Source organism: Toxorhynchites rutilus, chromosome 2 (assembly GCF_029784135.1).
Source record: "Toxorhynchites rutilus septentrionalis strain SRP chromosome 2, ASM2978413v1, whole genome shotgun sequence".
NCBI classification, from domain to species: Eukaryota; Metazoa; Arthropoda; class Insecta; order Diptera; family Culicidae; genus Toxorhynchites; species Toxorhynchites rutilus.
In genome coordinates this window covers 81815531-81832030 of record NC_073745.1, presented here as the reverse complement: position 1 = coordinate 81832030, position 16500 = coordinate 81815531, and the positions used below count along the sequence as shown (strand labels likewise).

The window sequence follows — 16500 nt, the reverse complement described above, 5'->3', positions numbered from 1 at the left end:
ATGCATTCTGAGTGGCAAGCTCTAGAATACGCGTGATCACAGTGCAAGTCGGAGGAAATTTCTATGACGAAAAATTCCCCCGACCAGAACGGGATTCGAACCCGAACACCCGGCATGTTAGTTATGACGCTAACCACTCGGCCACGGGAGCACCAGGGGTGAAATCCGCTCCTGGAGCGTTCCAACAGCTGATGAACTCCATGATCGCGGATATCGAGGGTGTCGAATCGTTCCTGGATGATCTGATGGTCTACAGCAAAACGGAGAAGGAGCATCATGAAATTCTCACTACTCTCTTTCAACGACTGCAAGAATATGGATTCATTCTCCGTGAAGAGAAGTGCAATCTTCTGCAACAGCAAATTAAATACCTTGCACATATTGTTGATGCATCTGGTCTTCGTCCGGATCCAGCTAAAATCGAATCCATCATCAAGATGCCCCCTCCTAACGATATAACCAGCTTAAGATCCTTTCTTGGTGCAGTAAATTTTTACGCTAAGTTTGTCAAGGAAATGCATCAACTTCGGAGGCCACTTGATGCACTTCTCAAGAAGAATACCACGTTTGTATGGAACAATGATTGTCAGAAGTCCTTTCAAAAATTCAAAAAGGATCTTCAATCAGATCTACTACTTACTCATTACGATCCGTCCCTGGATATCATTGTTGCAGCAGATGCATCTCAATCAGGAATCGGAGCTTATATTATGCACAAATTTCCTGATAGCTCTGTCAAAGTTATTGTTCATGCCTCCCGATCTCTCACTGAAGCTGGAAAACTATATGGACTGGTAGAAAAAGAAGGTCTAGCCTTGGTATTCGCAGTTACAAAGTTTCACCGAATGCTACTTGGCCGTAAATTCACACTCCAAACCGATCATCAGCCACTCCTGAGAATTTTCGGATCGAAAAAAGGAAGCTTCGTGTGCTTTCATTGGGAGGCGAAAAAAATAATGAATTTTCAGATGGAATAAACATGCTTTTAAAATTAAAAATATGAATGAAAATTTACTTTTACTTATCGAATATGTATTTTATATGATGAAATAAGAGGTATTTTTCCAAATTGCAAAAACATATTGAACGAAAACTGTGTCTAATGATGATTTTATATTATAATGGCAACTATTTGTGGAACAAACAGGAAATGCGTCGAAAAATGGTTATGTCAGAACTACACGTGTTAGGTAATTAAATAATATCGCCACCAGACGTCGACACTGTACGTTTGTCATCGCAAATATAAACAAATCAGACTATATAACGTATATCAACAAACCGCATCATTTTTGAACCCGAAAACGTTTTTTTTTATTACAGAGTCAGTTTGGAACTAACGCAGTTTCAAAAACGAATTCGCTACAAATTGTCAGCTTGAGCTATGTTTATTTTGTCTACTCTCCATTTGGGATAGGGGATAGGGATGCCAGCCCTATGATTAAATATGTGGAACTTTTCGTTGGCTTCATGGGATTTTCATATCTCCCTCAGAGCACGCAGCCAAAATTGGACGATTCCATATCTGCTGCATCAAACAATTCATTCTGAACCTGTTCATTCATCCTTTTGTTGGTGTTCCCTCACGCAATGTACCGTACGCCAGTAAACATTTTGCGGTGGTATTCGTTTTCGGAACGCGTGTTCATTGTTCGGAAAAGCGTGCAGCTAGAAGGACGCAAAAACGGGTAGCTCCGGTCGTCGTTTGCAACTTATGTGTTAGTTTTGTGCTTTGTATTGTATCACATCATCGAACGGAGAGAAGCAAAGGGAACAACATCATAGGTCGCTACTTTTTGTGCATCTGAATATCCTTCCTGCTTCCTGCATGAAATAAATAGTTGTGTTCGAAAACGGCCGACGCTCGTTTGTTTGGTGTATCGATAAAATATTGAGCTTGATTGGGTTTCGTCGCGCGAGTGCTGGTGCTTTTCGGTGCAGTGGTACTTGGGGGAGAGTGCTGTACAAACGGTGTGAAAGTGCTTTTAATTGCAGTGTAAACCAGGAGTTTCTGCGAAGGTTCCATTCACATTGGCAGCTCGTTTAGTGACAGACAGCTGCCCGCTGCCGCCTCCCAATACACAACAATCGGTGCACGAGAAATGAGTGCAATCAATAACAGCAGACATCAGAAGCTGGAACAGCAAGTAAATAATAAGTCAGCTAGCCTTTTTTCTCACTCTCTTTCAGTCCTTTGATTTTGCCCAATGCGAGTTTTTGTTTGGGTTCCCTTTGCGTGTTGGCGACGTTATTGCTTGGGAACAGCTCTTCTTTTTTGTTTGTGGCTAGAATTATGCGATTCACTTTCCGACCTAATATTCAAATGAGTTTATTCGATTCGTGGTATCCACATAGTGAAGATGACTAGTTAATCAATTGGGTTGGAATAGTTACGACACCACGCAACAACCCTTTTGGAAATCTGCATTAGCGCATTGCCACCCGCGCGTATCGTCACGCTTCGTCTCGTGTTTGTAAAATGCAGACACCTGTCATCGGCGTATTCAAATCAGGCCAAAATAACACCGTCTCTCATCGTAATCGATTTTATTCCCGCATCGCATCGATGCAGCTTTTATTGCTGAACCAACACCACCTTAGTAGGATCTGGATCTGGAAAGAAACCAGTTCCCAGGTTTGCTGTTGTTGTAATGAACGCGGCTACAACAAATGTAAACATTTCGCGTTTAAAGCAGAAGATGCCTATGGGTACCGTTGCGTTTTTGAGTCTTTAAACAAGTGACCCCAATTGCTAGTGGTTTACAAATAGTGCAGAAATTTGGGTTACGCCTAAGGTTAATGCGATTACCATGGCCATAAACCGGGAGGGGAAATCGGACCGTTTTATTCGAGCGGTCTACGGTACAATCAAGGTCAGTCCGCATCGGTATTAATTATGAATATGAGCGGGAGTAAGCCGACTGACTGGTGCGGGGGAAATTCGGAAACGCTATCGTTTATTTGAATCATTAATTATAAAGCAATGATGTCATTGGTGAAGGAACGATGCGTATGGGCCCTTTTAATAGCGTTATTACTGGCCGGGGAACGCTCGGTTTGACTTATATAGTGCGGGACATATGGCTGATAAATTTTTGAGTTTCATATTATTTGGTTGTAGGAATACAACAAACTTTGGTCGTCGGCAAAAAAACTTTTTCTGCTTTTCAACGAATCATATCGTTTGAGTAAATGCCACTGAAAGAAGCCTATGGCAACGGAGCAGCAGGAGAAGTTTGTTTGCTTGTTACTTTTTCCGTGATTTAGAGCATCCCCAATTCCACTGTCTGTCAACTGGATAACAGCTCGGTAATCGTTATTTGCTGATATGTTTGGAAAATGGATGAACTTTGCTTTCCCTCGTTTGGTTAGAAAACATGGTAAAAGTAAATATGATATTGCGTTAGTTAGGTTTTTTGCCACCCTTTCCGAGTTTCACAGAAGGCAGAATTTATCAAATTGAAACATTTAAGGTTAATCTAATTATAGCTTGCACCTAACACTAAACGGATTATGTCTGAAAATACCTATTTAGTCTCATCCCTGGGCTTGCATTAGGGACAGTCAAGTGGATGAGCCAAAGAGCGTTCTGAATTTCGAGCCACACATCATTGTTACGTTGAGAGATTTGGTGCAAACTGGTGCTCGTTCGTAATCTGTCGCCCTAGTAGTTGAGATTAGCATAATTCTTTCGACATAGTTTCTTTCGTAAAGGATAGGCTAAACCTAGTAAAGTGCAATGAGACGAAAAATAATACCATTTTCTGAATTTTACCTATTCTTTGCATGTTTTGTGTATCACATCGCAATTTTTTATTTAGGCGTAGTTGGGGCAAACTGGTCATGGGGTCACCTGCTTGTTTGGTAGTATAACTATTGCCTATAGATGTCGTATTGATAGGCACCTTATGTTTGAAGAATTTAATGAATTTTGAGTCACCCTGTGCTCCAGTAGAGCTGTCGCATGTGAAAATATAAATAAATCAGAAATTACTCTCTCGATAGCCATTCGGCCGTAGTTCTATGCGCATGGTATCTAAGCAATTTATCGTGAAATTTAGTTTTTTCAATCTGATATATTGGACAAATCATCAGTTTGGACGACTGTTCACATATTCTAGGAGAGGTGAACAGATACTCATTTAAATTAAGGCTCTAGGAGAATTGGCCAAGCTTATTTCATACATGTACCTACCATATCAAATATCATTTGAAAAAATTTGGACGAAAAAAACGCCTAAATCTATCTCATTTAGCTTGGTATGTGTGAGTGACCATTTTACCACCGAGCAAAAAAAATGTTCGATTTTTCACCTTTTTTTCTAATAATGAAAAGTGTAGAGTAATGCGGGGCAAAGTTGCGCACCTAATTTTTGTCGTCTGATAACTCTTGAAATGAAAGCAAATAAAATACAAAAGGTTGCTTACCGAATTGTAACTATATATAGGGTTGGGGAAAAAGAAATGTCGTATTTCTGATCGAAATTTGACGCTTTTTTTAACATACTTAAAATTATCCAATTTAAGTCAAATATGCGCCGTTTTGTTCGCAAACTTGTTGTCATTTAGAAGGCAACTTCATTAAAAAGAGCATTTCAAACACTCAAGTTCCCACAGAAATTATTTTTATAATAATAATACATAATCTATACTCGCGGTATATAATTTTTTGACATATAAGCCTGATGCAGACTAAAACGCATCAATTCTGATACTGAGTGTTTAAATCCGTTGCTCCGTTCTTGAGTGAAATCGAGAGGAACGGACACCGAATCATTTTTATTAATCTAGAATCTAGAAATACATAGTTACCTTCACTTAAGGGCCTGGCCGGGTAAGGGAGTAAAAAGTGCCCCCAAACCAAATCACCAGCTGTATGGCAAATATTGTATAGGATATTAAATAAGAAATTTTGGCGGTTTATTTGAACCCCTATGTGGTTCGACGTAGGATCTATAGTGAAAAAAGTACTTTTTCGTTTATTTCACGCCATCCTCAAAAGATTCGAGATAAAAATTTGAAAAAAATACTGAATGTGCATCTTACTACGGTGTATCAAGAAACAATATAAAAAAAAATTTCATCAAAAATTTTAGTCAAAAAAAAAAATTGAAATTTTGAATTTTTTTTTTTGGGATTTAGAGATTCAGTACTACTCTAATTCATATTTAAATGTGTTTCTACGGTTTTTCTACATATGTGTGATTTTTTCAGATTTTTTTCAGTGTTGCGCGGTACCAAAAAAACATTTTTTTATATATTTCCAATTTTTTTTCACTCCGTTCTTGAGTGAAATCGAGAGGAACGGACACCGAATCATTTTTATTAATCTAGAATCTAGAAATACATAGTTACCTTCACTTAAGGGCCTGGCCGGGTAAGGGAGTAAAAAGTCCCCCAAACCAAATCATCAGCTGTATGGAAAATATTGTATAGGGTACTAAATAAAACATTTTGGCAATAGTACCATATATTTGAGTCCTTTTATGGTACACCATATGATCTATGGTGAAAAAGGCACCTTTTCGTTTTTTTCACGTCATTCTCAATAGCTTTGAGACAACAATATGAAAAAAAAACTGAAAGTACATCTTACTTAGGTGTATCGATCAATATTTTCAAACAATTTTTTCATCAGAAAATCTAACACTAAAAAAAAAATTAAATTAATTTTTATCTTTATTTTAAATTAAATTTTAATTTTTTTTAAATTTTGACATTCAGTACTACTCTAGTTTGTATGCAAATTTCTTCATACGTCTATTTTAGGTATATGTGATTTTTTTCCGAATGTTTAGAGTGTTTTTCGCGGTACAAAAAAAAGTATATACAGGGAAACTTCGATATAACGTACCCTCTTTATAACGTACCCTCGATATAACGTCACTCGATATAACGTACACATTTCCAAAGAGTAACGGAAAAAAATTTCAATATTTTTTTTCTGATAGAGCAATGAATTATTTGTATTGTGATGCTAAAACAAGTTTTGTACCTTCAATCAATCCCGAAATATAGCTGGTTTTGTGATTCCGGATTCTAAATGAATCAAGCTTTAATCAACAGTACGAAGGGAAACATCATGAGAAAAGCTGGCTTCGTCTTCTGATTGAAGTTATTCATTAACTTGACTGAAACAGCAACTCAATAATGTATTATAGACTACGTTTGTGAGTACTATATTATGCTTCGATATAACGTACAATTCGATACAACGTACAATTTTGAAAGTAAAATGTACGTTATATCGAAGTTTACCTGTAGATTTTCGAAATTTTGAAGAAAATATTACTCTGAGGCCCAATTTTACTCTAATTTTTATTTAAATGCGTTCGTATGTGTTGTTTTTTCCACATGTAGCGTAATTTTTTCTTGAATTTAAAGAGGGTTGCGCGAAAAAAAATTGTTTTTTTTTGCATTTTTAATTTATTTTGAATTTAGACCCATTACTGCTCTAATATTTTTTAAATTTTGTTTTTCATATGTCTAAATTTTGTCGGTATATTTAGATCATTGCGCTGTACAACTTTTTTTCTCGTATCTTAAAATATATGAGATTATCTTTACATTGGATTTAGAAGGTTTACCAAATTCATCAGTATGATAGAGCTTTGTGAGAAAAAAATTAACTCCTTGTGGTAAGATCATTCGGATTAATGAGAAGAACACTTCAAAAAATCCGATTTGCTTTTTTTAATATTTTAGTCTTACAATTGAAAACATGAATACAATAAAATAATCAATTTCAAAAAAATAAAAAAAAATGCAGACGATGAAGAAAATTATTTTTGTGCGCCGCAATGCTATTGAAAATTCAGGAAAAATTACGCCACATGTAAAACAAAGACACGTACGAACGCATTTAAATAAAAATGTGAGCAGATATGGGTCTCAAAGTTATATTTTTTTTTTCAAAATTTCGAAATGCCACAAAATCTATAACATTTTTTTGTACTGTGTATTTATTTTTTTTATTATTAGATGAAAAAATAGTTTGAAGATATTTATCAATCTAGAAAAGCCGTAGGAGCACATTTAAATATGAATTAGAGTAGTATTGAATCTCTAAATCCCAAAAAAAAATTTCAAAACTTCAATATTTTTTTTAGTACTAAAATTTTTGATCAATTTTTTTCGAATTTTTTCTTGATACATCGTAGTAAGATGCACATTCAGTATTTTTTTCAATTTTTTATCTCGGATCTGTTGAGGATGGCGTGAAATAAACGAAAAAGTACTTTTTTCACTATAGATCCTATGTTAAACCACATAGGGGTTCAAATAAACCTCCAAAATTTCTTTATTAATATCCTATACAATATTTGCCATACAGCTGGTGATTTGGTTTGGGGGACTTTTTACTCCCTTACCCGGTCAGGCCCTTTATTTGAAACCTCATTGATGAAAAACAGCCGTATTTATTTGAAGTTAATTGTGAAAACATAAACATAAACGAAACATAACCGTTATTGAATGGAATACATGGTGAAAATAAAAACATTTTTCATTTGAAATTCATTTTGAATTATTTTTAAGCATGTGTTTATTTTTTTTACTCATCTTGGATTCGGTTCTGAGGATTCCGACGCTTTGCCTTGGAGCACAATTGCTTCGTTGCGCTGTTGTGGGGTTCAAAGAGACAGACGATGGTTCCTCATGAAGCTAGAATCCCAATCTCTTCCTGCCAGTTTTGCAACTTGATTGAATTCGTGCTGGAGGTTGTTGGCTTCCGCGAAATCAAACGCCAGACGACGTAAATCTTTGAGAGTCATACCATAGAAAGCTTTATCCAGTGCTCTGCAGTGATCCGCCAGATCCTCAGACTGCTCACTCGTAAATACTTGTGTGAACCGCCCTAGGTGCTCGCTGGCACATCCCAGCAGAAGTAGAAATGTCGATAAAAGAAGATTCAAAATATGACTCACTGATATGAGCATTTTCCTCAGAAATGATTCAGAAATATCGAAATCTGCCGCAATCCGACGCTTCGAGACTCTCTTCCGAAGCCTCTGTCGGGCCATTTAAGCATTTCTGGAGTGCATTTCTTCAAATCAATTTTCTTCTTGTGAGTCCCGTTAAAAAATGGTTGAAAACATTTTATAATTTTTTTCAGAGCAAAACTATGGTGCGAACTTTTGCCCTACAGCCACTGCGCACCTTTGCCCCACAAGCAATTTTTGAACCAATCGAATTGAAAAAAAAACTCTTGAACATTTCCACAAAAACGCACTATCATCTACTATAAAAAGGTTTCCCGGACAATATAAAGGGTGTGTCACATCAAATTGCATCACGGAAAAAACGCTGTAGAAATTAAATTTTTAGGAATTATATCTTCAGCTGTCGCTTATAATCAGATAAGAGTGTATAGATCACGTTGGCCATGCTTCACTGTAAATTTTTCGTAAATTTGGAAAAATGTCGTCGAACGAAAAAGAGCGTCGTGGATTAATCCTGTGCACTCATTTCGAGAATCCGGAGTTGTCACATCGGGACATCGGTAAGATGCTGGGAATCGTCCAATCCACGGTCAGCAGAGTACTAAAACAATACTTCGAGAACCTAACCATCGACCGGAAGGTGAAGAACGGCAAAAATGGATGCTCCGTCAGTGAAAAAGATCACAAGCGCGTAGTTAAGCAGTTTAGACGTGATCCGAAAGTTCGGTCCGGGATGTCGCCAATAAGCTGAATTTGTCAAGTTCATTCGTCCAGCGGACCAAGCAGCGGGAGGGCCTGCGTACATACAAGGTTCAGAAGGCTCCTAACCGCGATGAAAGGCAAAACATGGTGGGGAAGACGCGAGCCCGGAAGCTGTACACCGAAATGCTGACGAAGCCGCATTGCCTGGTAATGAACGACGAAACCTACGTCAAAGCGGACTTTCGTCAGCTGCCGGGCCTGTTGTTCTTCTCCGCAGAGGACAAATTCAGCGTTCCGGAGGAGATTCGCAAGCAGAAACTATCGAAGTTTGCCAAAAAGTACATGGTGTGGCAAGCGATCTGTTCTTGCGGAAAGCGGAGCGCCCCCTTCGTGATGACCGGCACGGTAAACGGGCAGGTTTACCTTAAGGAGTGCCTACAGAAGCGCTTACTACCACTATTGAAGCAGCACGAGGGCCCGACCATCTTCTGCCCGGATCTCGCTTCGTGCCACTATTCAAAGGACGTGTTGGAGTGGTACGAAGCCAACGGGGTCACCTTCGTGCCAAAGGAAATGAACCCGCCCAACGCGCCGGAGCTTCGCCCAATAGAGAAATATTGGGCGATTATGAAGCAGGCCCTCCGGAAGAACCCAAAAGTTGTCAAATCGGCGGACTTCAAGAGAAAATGGATTTCTGTTAAAAAAAAACTACAACCTGACGTTGTACAGAACCTTATGGACGGGGTAAAAAGGGAGGTGCGAGCATACGGGCTTGGGCTCGAAGTATGAATAAAAAGAAAATGCCAAAAGTTGTTTAATAGTTTTTATTTTACTGTCTAAAATTTTCAAAATGATCGGTCTACTGGGCGAATTTCTACAGCGTTTTTTCCGTGATGCAATTTGATGTGACACACCCTTTAGTTTCGAACTTTCCAGTTATTTTAGGTAAGTTAATCATCATCTCAAAAACTACAAAAAAAAATAGATCAAAACATCGCAAAACTCTTTTTACCTCATAACTTTTTGCCACTTTCATGAAACGTATCTTGTTTATATGTGTGAGCTGCTGGTGTAATAATGTATCAAACGAATTCACTGTTGTCGAAATTTTATGCTCGTTTGCTTCAAAACGGCTAATGCGCACTTTTGCCCCGTGCGCACCTTTGCCCCACACTACTCTACTATTTTGAATTTTAATAGTTAAAACCGTTTGCTATCTTGAAAAACAATGAGTTGAGCTATAATATACTTCGAGAAACTGGGATTGAAGCGGTATGTGGACGCTGGAAATGGGAATATTCCTTAGGATGACCACTATGCCCCCACTTCCCCTAGATATTCGGGTGAGCTTTCGTTCTAGTTATTTTTATTTCAATCCTCACATTGTTAGTCAGAGTGTTCAACAACTTCGCACGAGGAACATCTCGTGTCATAACGTTCCGAGAAGTCTTCCGACGAAACGTTGAACAATATTTTCTCTAGCGAAAATGGCAAACTAATATTATCAATATATTGCCGCCTTCTGCAAGGTGGGGAGGGGAGGTGTGGTGATAGGTACATTTCCCAGGAATCATGAACGTTTCTTGTGAAGCGTGAAGTCTGTGCGAAAATAGAAAAAAAACCGTGCGGTCGCTTGAAACGATACAGCATCATGATGGATACAGCACGGACTCGATTATGTACAGTCTCAGATTTCTTTTCACTGTATATAATCGAATCCTGTATATAATCGAGTCAAAAAATATATGTTTTTTTATTTGTTTTGTATGCATATATTTTTCGTTTATTGAAAATAAAAGAAGAATTCAATTTTTGATTCATCCCCTTAAAGTCAGAAGACACCTTTCTCACATAAAAAAAATTGTTTTCCAGAATCTCTCAGGAGGTGGTAGATGATCATATTTGATGGAAAAAATCCTTCTACGCATATGTTCGAATTTCAACAATGATAAAGTTATAGAATTGTTTTTTTGTTTCGGACTCTGTTGCCTGAAACTGGCTCTACACTAAAAATGACGCTACATAAGCCAATTCTGTTGCTTTCATTTAGTACATGATAGTAGTGGAGCATCTAAATTAGTGTATTTAACACGTTGAGCCCCGATTTTTTCTTGCTGTCATCGCATCAAGCGCGTTCGCAAAATATCATTTTCGGCCCCAGTCAGGGTTGCCAACTATAATTTGGAAATATCAGGGAAAATAAAAATCAGGAAAAAATCAGAATAGCTCATAATTTGTGCCGTTTTTTTGAGAAAACAAAATCATCAATTTTATAGGCAGACATACACTTATCCAATTTTATGTTCACACTTTTGTTTCACAATGTTTTTCCAGCTTCCATGCAGCTGAAAAATTCTATCCTCCTAGAATTTGTTTGCTTTCTCGTCGAAAGCTGTTCAAGGCCATTTTTATGATGTCCATATCGTCGAAGTTCTTGCCCTTGAATTTTGCAGAGACCTGTATTAGTGATAATCTGCAATATCCGGTTAGTTTAGCTGATGAGATGGCACCTCTCACCAGACTCCAAATAATTTGCCGTGTTGTCAAAGAGATGTGAAGTTCGGCGTTGCCATGCTGGAACACGAAGCCTATCACATCAAGTAACTCTGGAAGTGTGTCCTGGATTTCTGCTAATTGGACCAGTTGTACTCGTGGAAGTTTATCGACTGATTGCTTGGTGGAAGCTCATGAAACAGAATTCCTGTCCAATCATGCTAAACCCAGAATGTGCCTTTCTTCAGGAGAAGGTCAACTTTGAGGTTAGCTAATCGTTTGCTAAGTTTATTCCGCTTATCCAATTTTTTTTAGTATTTCATCATTGTTGTGAATTACCCATCACTTCATTACCCATCACGATTTGCTTCAAAACGGCAATTTCAGTCGATGGATGCTGTTTGGTTCGATTATAGATATGTTTACCATATTTGCATAATTAAAACTCATCATTAAAGATGATTTAAGTCTGACGAGCAAATGTTTGTGAAGCTAAAATCATAATTGATATCGACAAGAAGTGTATCTGATGAAAAATGATTATTACAATGATAAGTTTTTGCGGATATGTCAGAAAATGTTTAGATAAATGGTTAAGTAAGAGTCACGACTGCGTATTTTAAGCATTCAAAAACGTCAAGTAATTATATTCTTTTAAAAATATAATCATTTGAAACTGCCTTCGGGCACGTGAGTCTGATAAAGTATCTTTCATTCACGTCAACTTTAAAATAGTGAATATCAACACTGTACCTTTGATAACGCAAATCGCTTATGAATAGATAGATAATAAACAAAAAAGAGTAGGCAAGACTGAGAGTGTACAAAACCGGAGAGTTTTTCGATGTAAGTTATTATGAATGTAAGAATTATAGAAATCAGGAAAAATCAGGATCATTTCAGAAAAATCAGGCAAAATTGACTGTTCGTCTGGATATCAGGGTACATGCCAAAAAGTCTGGGAAATCCTGAAAAATCAGGAAAGTTGGCATCTTTGGTTCCAGCTTCCAAAGATACTTATTGCATAAACAGAAAATAGTTAGAAATTCGACTAGAAAGTAGTCACATTTTATAAAACATCCGAAAACAAACCACATATATTTTATTTTCTTATTTTGTAACTGTCAGTCCCAGTCAGTCAGCGCTTTCCTACCAAAAAGCTCAACGTCGGCCCCTAGGGACCGACGCGGGGCTTAACGTATTGAATAACATTTTGGAAGAAAAAAAAATGAGTGGGTTATATATATGATATAACCGCAAGGTTGACGTGGAACTACCTTAGCTTAGCAATCATTCGTTTGTATTGATTAAATTCTTGATTGAATGAAACAGTTTCCAAATTCAATTGAGTTCAATATATTTGCTCTGTGAGTGAAAAAAATGAACAAATGCCATGTAAAGTCAATTCATTTATTGTGATTGATTGTTCTTCGTTACAAGTAAATTTAATGACGGACCTTTTACGTTTGGTATGATGACTAGAACAAAATATATGTACGGAAGAATTATCAAACGTTTGATGAACCAGCCTAAGGCTGAAAATCTTTCCAATAAAGACAAAACAAAATTATCAAACGATTATTTTATTTTACATTTCCCTCTGAAGTTTACATCCCAAAAGTCTTCATACTTCATACTTGGGAAGTTCATTCGCTTCTAGTGTCTGCACGATTTTCCCAGGTTCCTAAGTTTAGAAGATCATGTTAGGACAGACATATTCCACTCTGCACAAAGGCAAGCGAGGACAAAAGTACTCGCAGTTTGCATTTATTTGCAGAGCTGATTTCCCCAGAAACCTCGGTTTTGAAGTCTGTGTTAGGGGAACACATTTCAATCGGAACAAAAATACCCCCGATTTGTATGAATTCGCAATGCCGATTTCCCCACGCTCCATGGATTTGAAGTCTGTGTTAGGGAAACACATTTCAGTCGGAACAAAAATACCCCCGACTTGCATGAATTTGAAATACCGATTTCTCCAGGCACCTTGGTTTAGAAATCTCTATTAGGGAACACATTTCGGTGGGAACAAAAGCTCCCCCTACTTTCGTGTGTTCTTCTTCTTTTTGGCTTTAAGAGGGTTTAAACTTTTCAGTTCATTCGCCTCTAGGCTCTTTCGTGTGTTTGCAATGCCGATTTCGCTGCTTGGTTTTAAAGTCTGTGTTAGGGAACATTTTTCGATGAGAACAAAAGTCCCCCTACTTTCATGTATTTGCAATGCCGATTTCCCCAAGGCTGCTTGGTTTTGATGGCTGTGTTAGGGAAACCGTAAATCGGGCCAATCAAAACGATGCAGTTAGAGCGTTTAGATAACGCCTAATATTTTACAGTTATTCAATTGTTTATCTAATGAAAAACAACATTTTGTTAGTTGCGATAGATGCGTAGAAATATTCCCTATCAAGTGATGCAAACATCTCTCCTATCCAGTACGAAATGTTCGAGCTATAAGCATTCGAAATCTTTCATTTTTTCCTGCATGTTCTGTGTTTAGGTTTTCATTTTACCCTCCATATATTCCGGTTAGACGTAGTCCCACGTCAAAAAATAAAATTCAGTAATTTTCAATGCGTAATTGTTAATTGTGTCCTAAAAATTCATATTAAACTTGATTGTTTCTATCAATCAAATTAAAGCTCTCAAATCACTCTACAATTTGTCCTTTGACGCCCAACTTCCATCTTTCTTAATTTCGCTGCAAGCCCTGGTGAAAATTCAAGCAAAATCTTCAAAAATCGAGATTTTTACTCAACTGTACTTATAATAGGCACTTAAATTTCACCTTAACGTTGAAAGGTTACATTTTTTCTTGAAATAAGATATGTTTGAACTATTATTTTTTTTTCAAACTGTATATAATCGAGACCGACCTGTACCTCCTGGAGGCGTTCAGAGAGAAGCGAATAAGAATGGCACAGTTTTTCCAAAATGCAAATTTGGTTCATTAATTCTCATATTGTATGCTGTTCCCAAAATGTCGCAACTCGAAGGAAAAATATGCACCGCAAAGAGTGTCATCTACCATCAGAGAACGTTGAATTGAGGTTGAATTTGCCTGACAGGAGCGGTGGGAAGAACTTAGCGTTAGAGTCTGGTCTGAGCCTAGAAATCCTTTGTGGCTGGGCTCTCAAGGCCTTTCTAATCTTGACAAGCTCGAGCTTGAGGCCAATCGGGGATATGTAAAAAATAATTAAATACGATATTTTGTTCTACAACAACTTGGAATTCGTTTTATCACGTTCGTCGCCCAGTGCGATTCCTCTAAGTTTCTTGTAGGGTCAAAATTCGTTAGCCAGAGGAATAAGCGAGAAACAATGATAAGGAATAAAGCAATGATAAGTGAATAGTGAGATCGGTTCAGGAATACTTTTGGCATAAAAAACATTCTGTCAAATCTATACGGGAATTTGTAAATTTGAAACTTTCCGCTGAACATTTTTTCAATTTACCACTGTCAGCTGTCTTCAAAAATTTCATCGGAATCAAGTGGCTGGAGACATGCTTAAACGGTCAAATTCTGATCCCACGTTCATTCAACGTTCAATTACTGACGATGAGACATGAATGTACGAGTATGACATGCAAACATAGGCCGCTGCAAGCGAGTCGAACTCGAAAAAATCACATCAAAGTCAATCAAAAGTGAAGGTAATGCTGACTGCTTTCTTCGATACTCGTGGTGTTGTCCATTCAGAATTTCTTCCGGAGGCATGGCCCTTTAGGCTTGGCGTTTGAGGGAGAAAATTCGTCGCAAACGGCCAGTTTTGTGGAAAGATAACATTTCGCATCACGGTAATGTATCAACTCATCGATCGATCATTGTGAACGAATTTTTGACCAAAACTGTAATGGAAGTGATTGAATTTCCGAAACTCAAATTAGCGCTTCGTGGGACCCGTTTTGACAGCATTGAAGACATAAAAATGATTTCGCTGCGTGAACTGAAGGCAATTTCCGAATACAGGTATAAAATGTGTTTCGATGACTGGATTGTTCGTTGGAAAAAGTGTATTGCTTCAGAGGGGCCTATTTGAAAGGCGATAATATAAATTTATATGATAAATAAGATGATAATTTCATAAAAAACACAAATTCCCGGTATATGTTTGACAGAATGTACATCTGTCAAAAATGCGAGCTAGGAATGGATCTATTTTATCAAAAAGTTTTGTCATGTCACGATCGTCCCCTAGAAACAGAATAACACTTTCTTCGTCAGCTAAATGCGCCACCCGTGGTGTCACCTTCCTCCTCCCGAAAGACAGCAACACATTGAACCCATCAAAGTACAGACCGATAACGTGCCTATCGAGTCTGTACAAAATACTGAGCAGCATCATTACCGCCAAAGTTTCTGCTCACTGCGAACAACATCACATCATCGCAGAAGAGCAGAAAGGATGTAGGAAAAAAAAAACGCATGACTGCAAAGACCAGGCCATCATCGACGCAGCCATAGTCGGCCAGGCGGTATATAATCAGCGGATCCTAAGTATGGCCTATATAGACTATAGGAAGGTATATGACTCCATACCTCACTCGTTTCTCGTCCGGGTATTGGAGCTCTACAAAATTGATCCCGTCGTCGTTAGGTTCATGCAGCATGCGATGAGGCAGTGGAGCACGTCTCTGCACCTTAGTGATGGGGAAAATGTGTTGCAGTCTAGAACGCTGCAGATAAAGAGGGGAATATTCCAAGGCGACTCTTTCAGCCCGCTTTGGTCTTGTCTGGCACTGAACCCCCTCAGTAGGACGTTCAATAGAAACGGTCATGGCTATAAAATAAGGTATGGTGACGGCGCCCACGAAGAAGTGACCCATACCTTTTACATGGACGATCTCAAGGTCTACGCTGATTCACGTCAGCGTCTAGGTGTAGCTATCCGGGTTGTCGAAGACATAAGCAGGGACATCTGCATGGAGTTCGGCCTCGACAAGTGCCGCTGTGTCCACCTGCTGAAAGGACAACTCACCGAATCCGGAGGCTACGAGGTCTATTACGGCGAGTTCATACAAGACATGGTTCGTGGCGAATCTTACAAATACCTTGGATTCCGACAGCTCACCGGGATTCGCCACTCCTACATCAAGACGGAGCTGCGAGACAAGTTCTTGAGTCGAGTGAACTGTGTCCTGAGGACTTTCCTCAACGCGGGGAACAAGGAACGCGCGGTCAACACATTCGCGGTTCCCCTGTTGACCTTCAGTTTTGGTGTAGTCAAGTGGAGCAAAACTGACCTAGAGGACCTTGAGAGGAGGATGAGGAAAGCATTCAAAGAGGCCGGAATGCACCATCCTCAATCGGCACTGGAGATAGTTTCACTACCACGCAAAGAAGGGGGACTTGGAATCGTCGACATTTCTG

General features: G+C 38.4%; 2 protein-coding genes across 2 annotated transcripts in view; both read left to right on the top strand.

Moving 5' to 3' along the window:
• Window positions 1–200: 200 nt before the first annotated feature.
• Window positions 201–798, top strand: LOC129765872 (uncharacterized). The gene is made up of 2 exons (XM_055766310.1): window positions 201–565; window positions 615–798. Exons 1-2 carry the CDS (start codon window positions 201–203, stop codon window positions 796–798), a joined length of 549 nt encoding a protein of 182 aa, XP_055622285.1.
• Window positions 799–1636: 838 nt separating this feature from the next.
• The window catches only part of LOC129767231 (protein king tubby 2), a 98680-nt gene continuing 83816 nt past the window's right edge, over window positions 1637–16500 (top strand). The window contains exon 1 of the mRNA XM_055767902.1: window positions 1637–2147. Coding sequence (XP_055623877.1) covers window positions 2103–2147 — 45 coding nt within the window. The 5' untranslated portion in view covers window positions 1637–2102. The remainder of the gene's footprint in view (window positions 2148–16500) is intronic.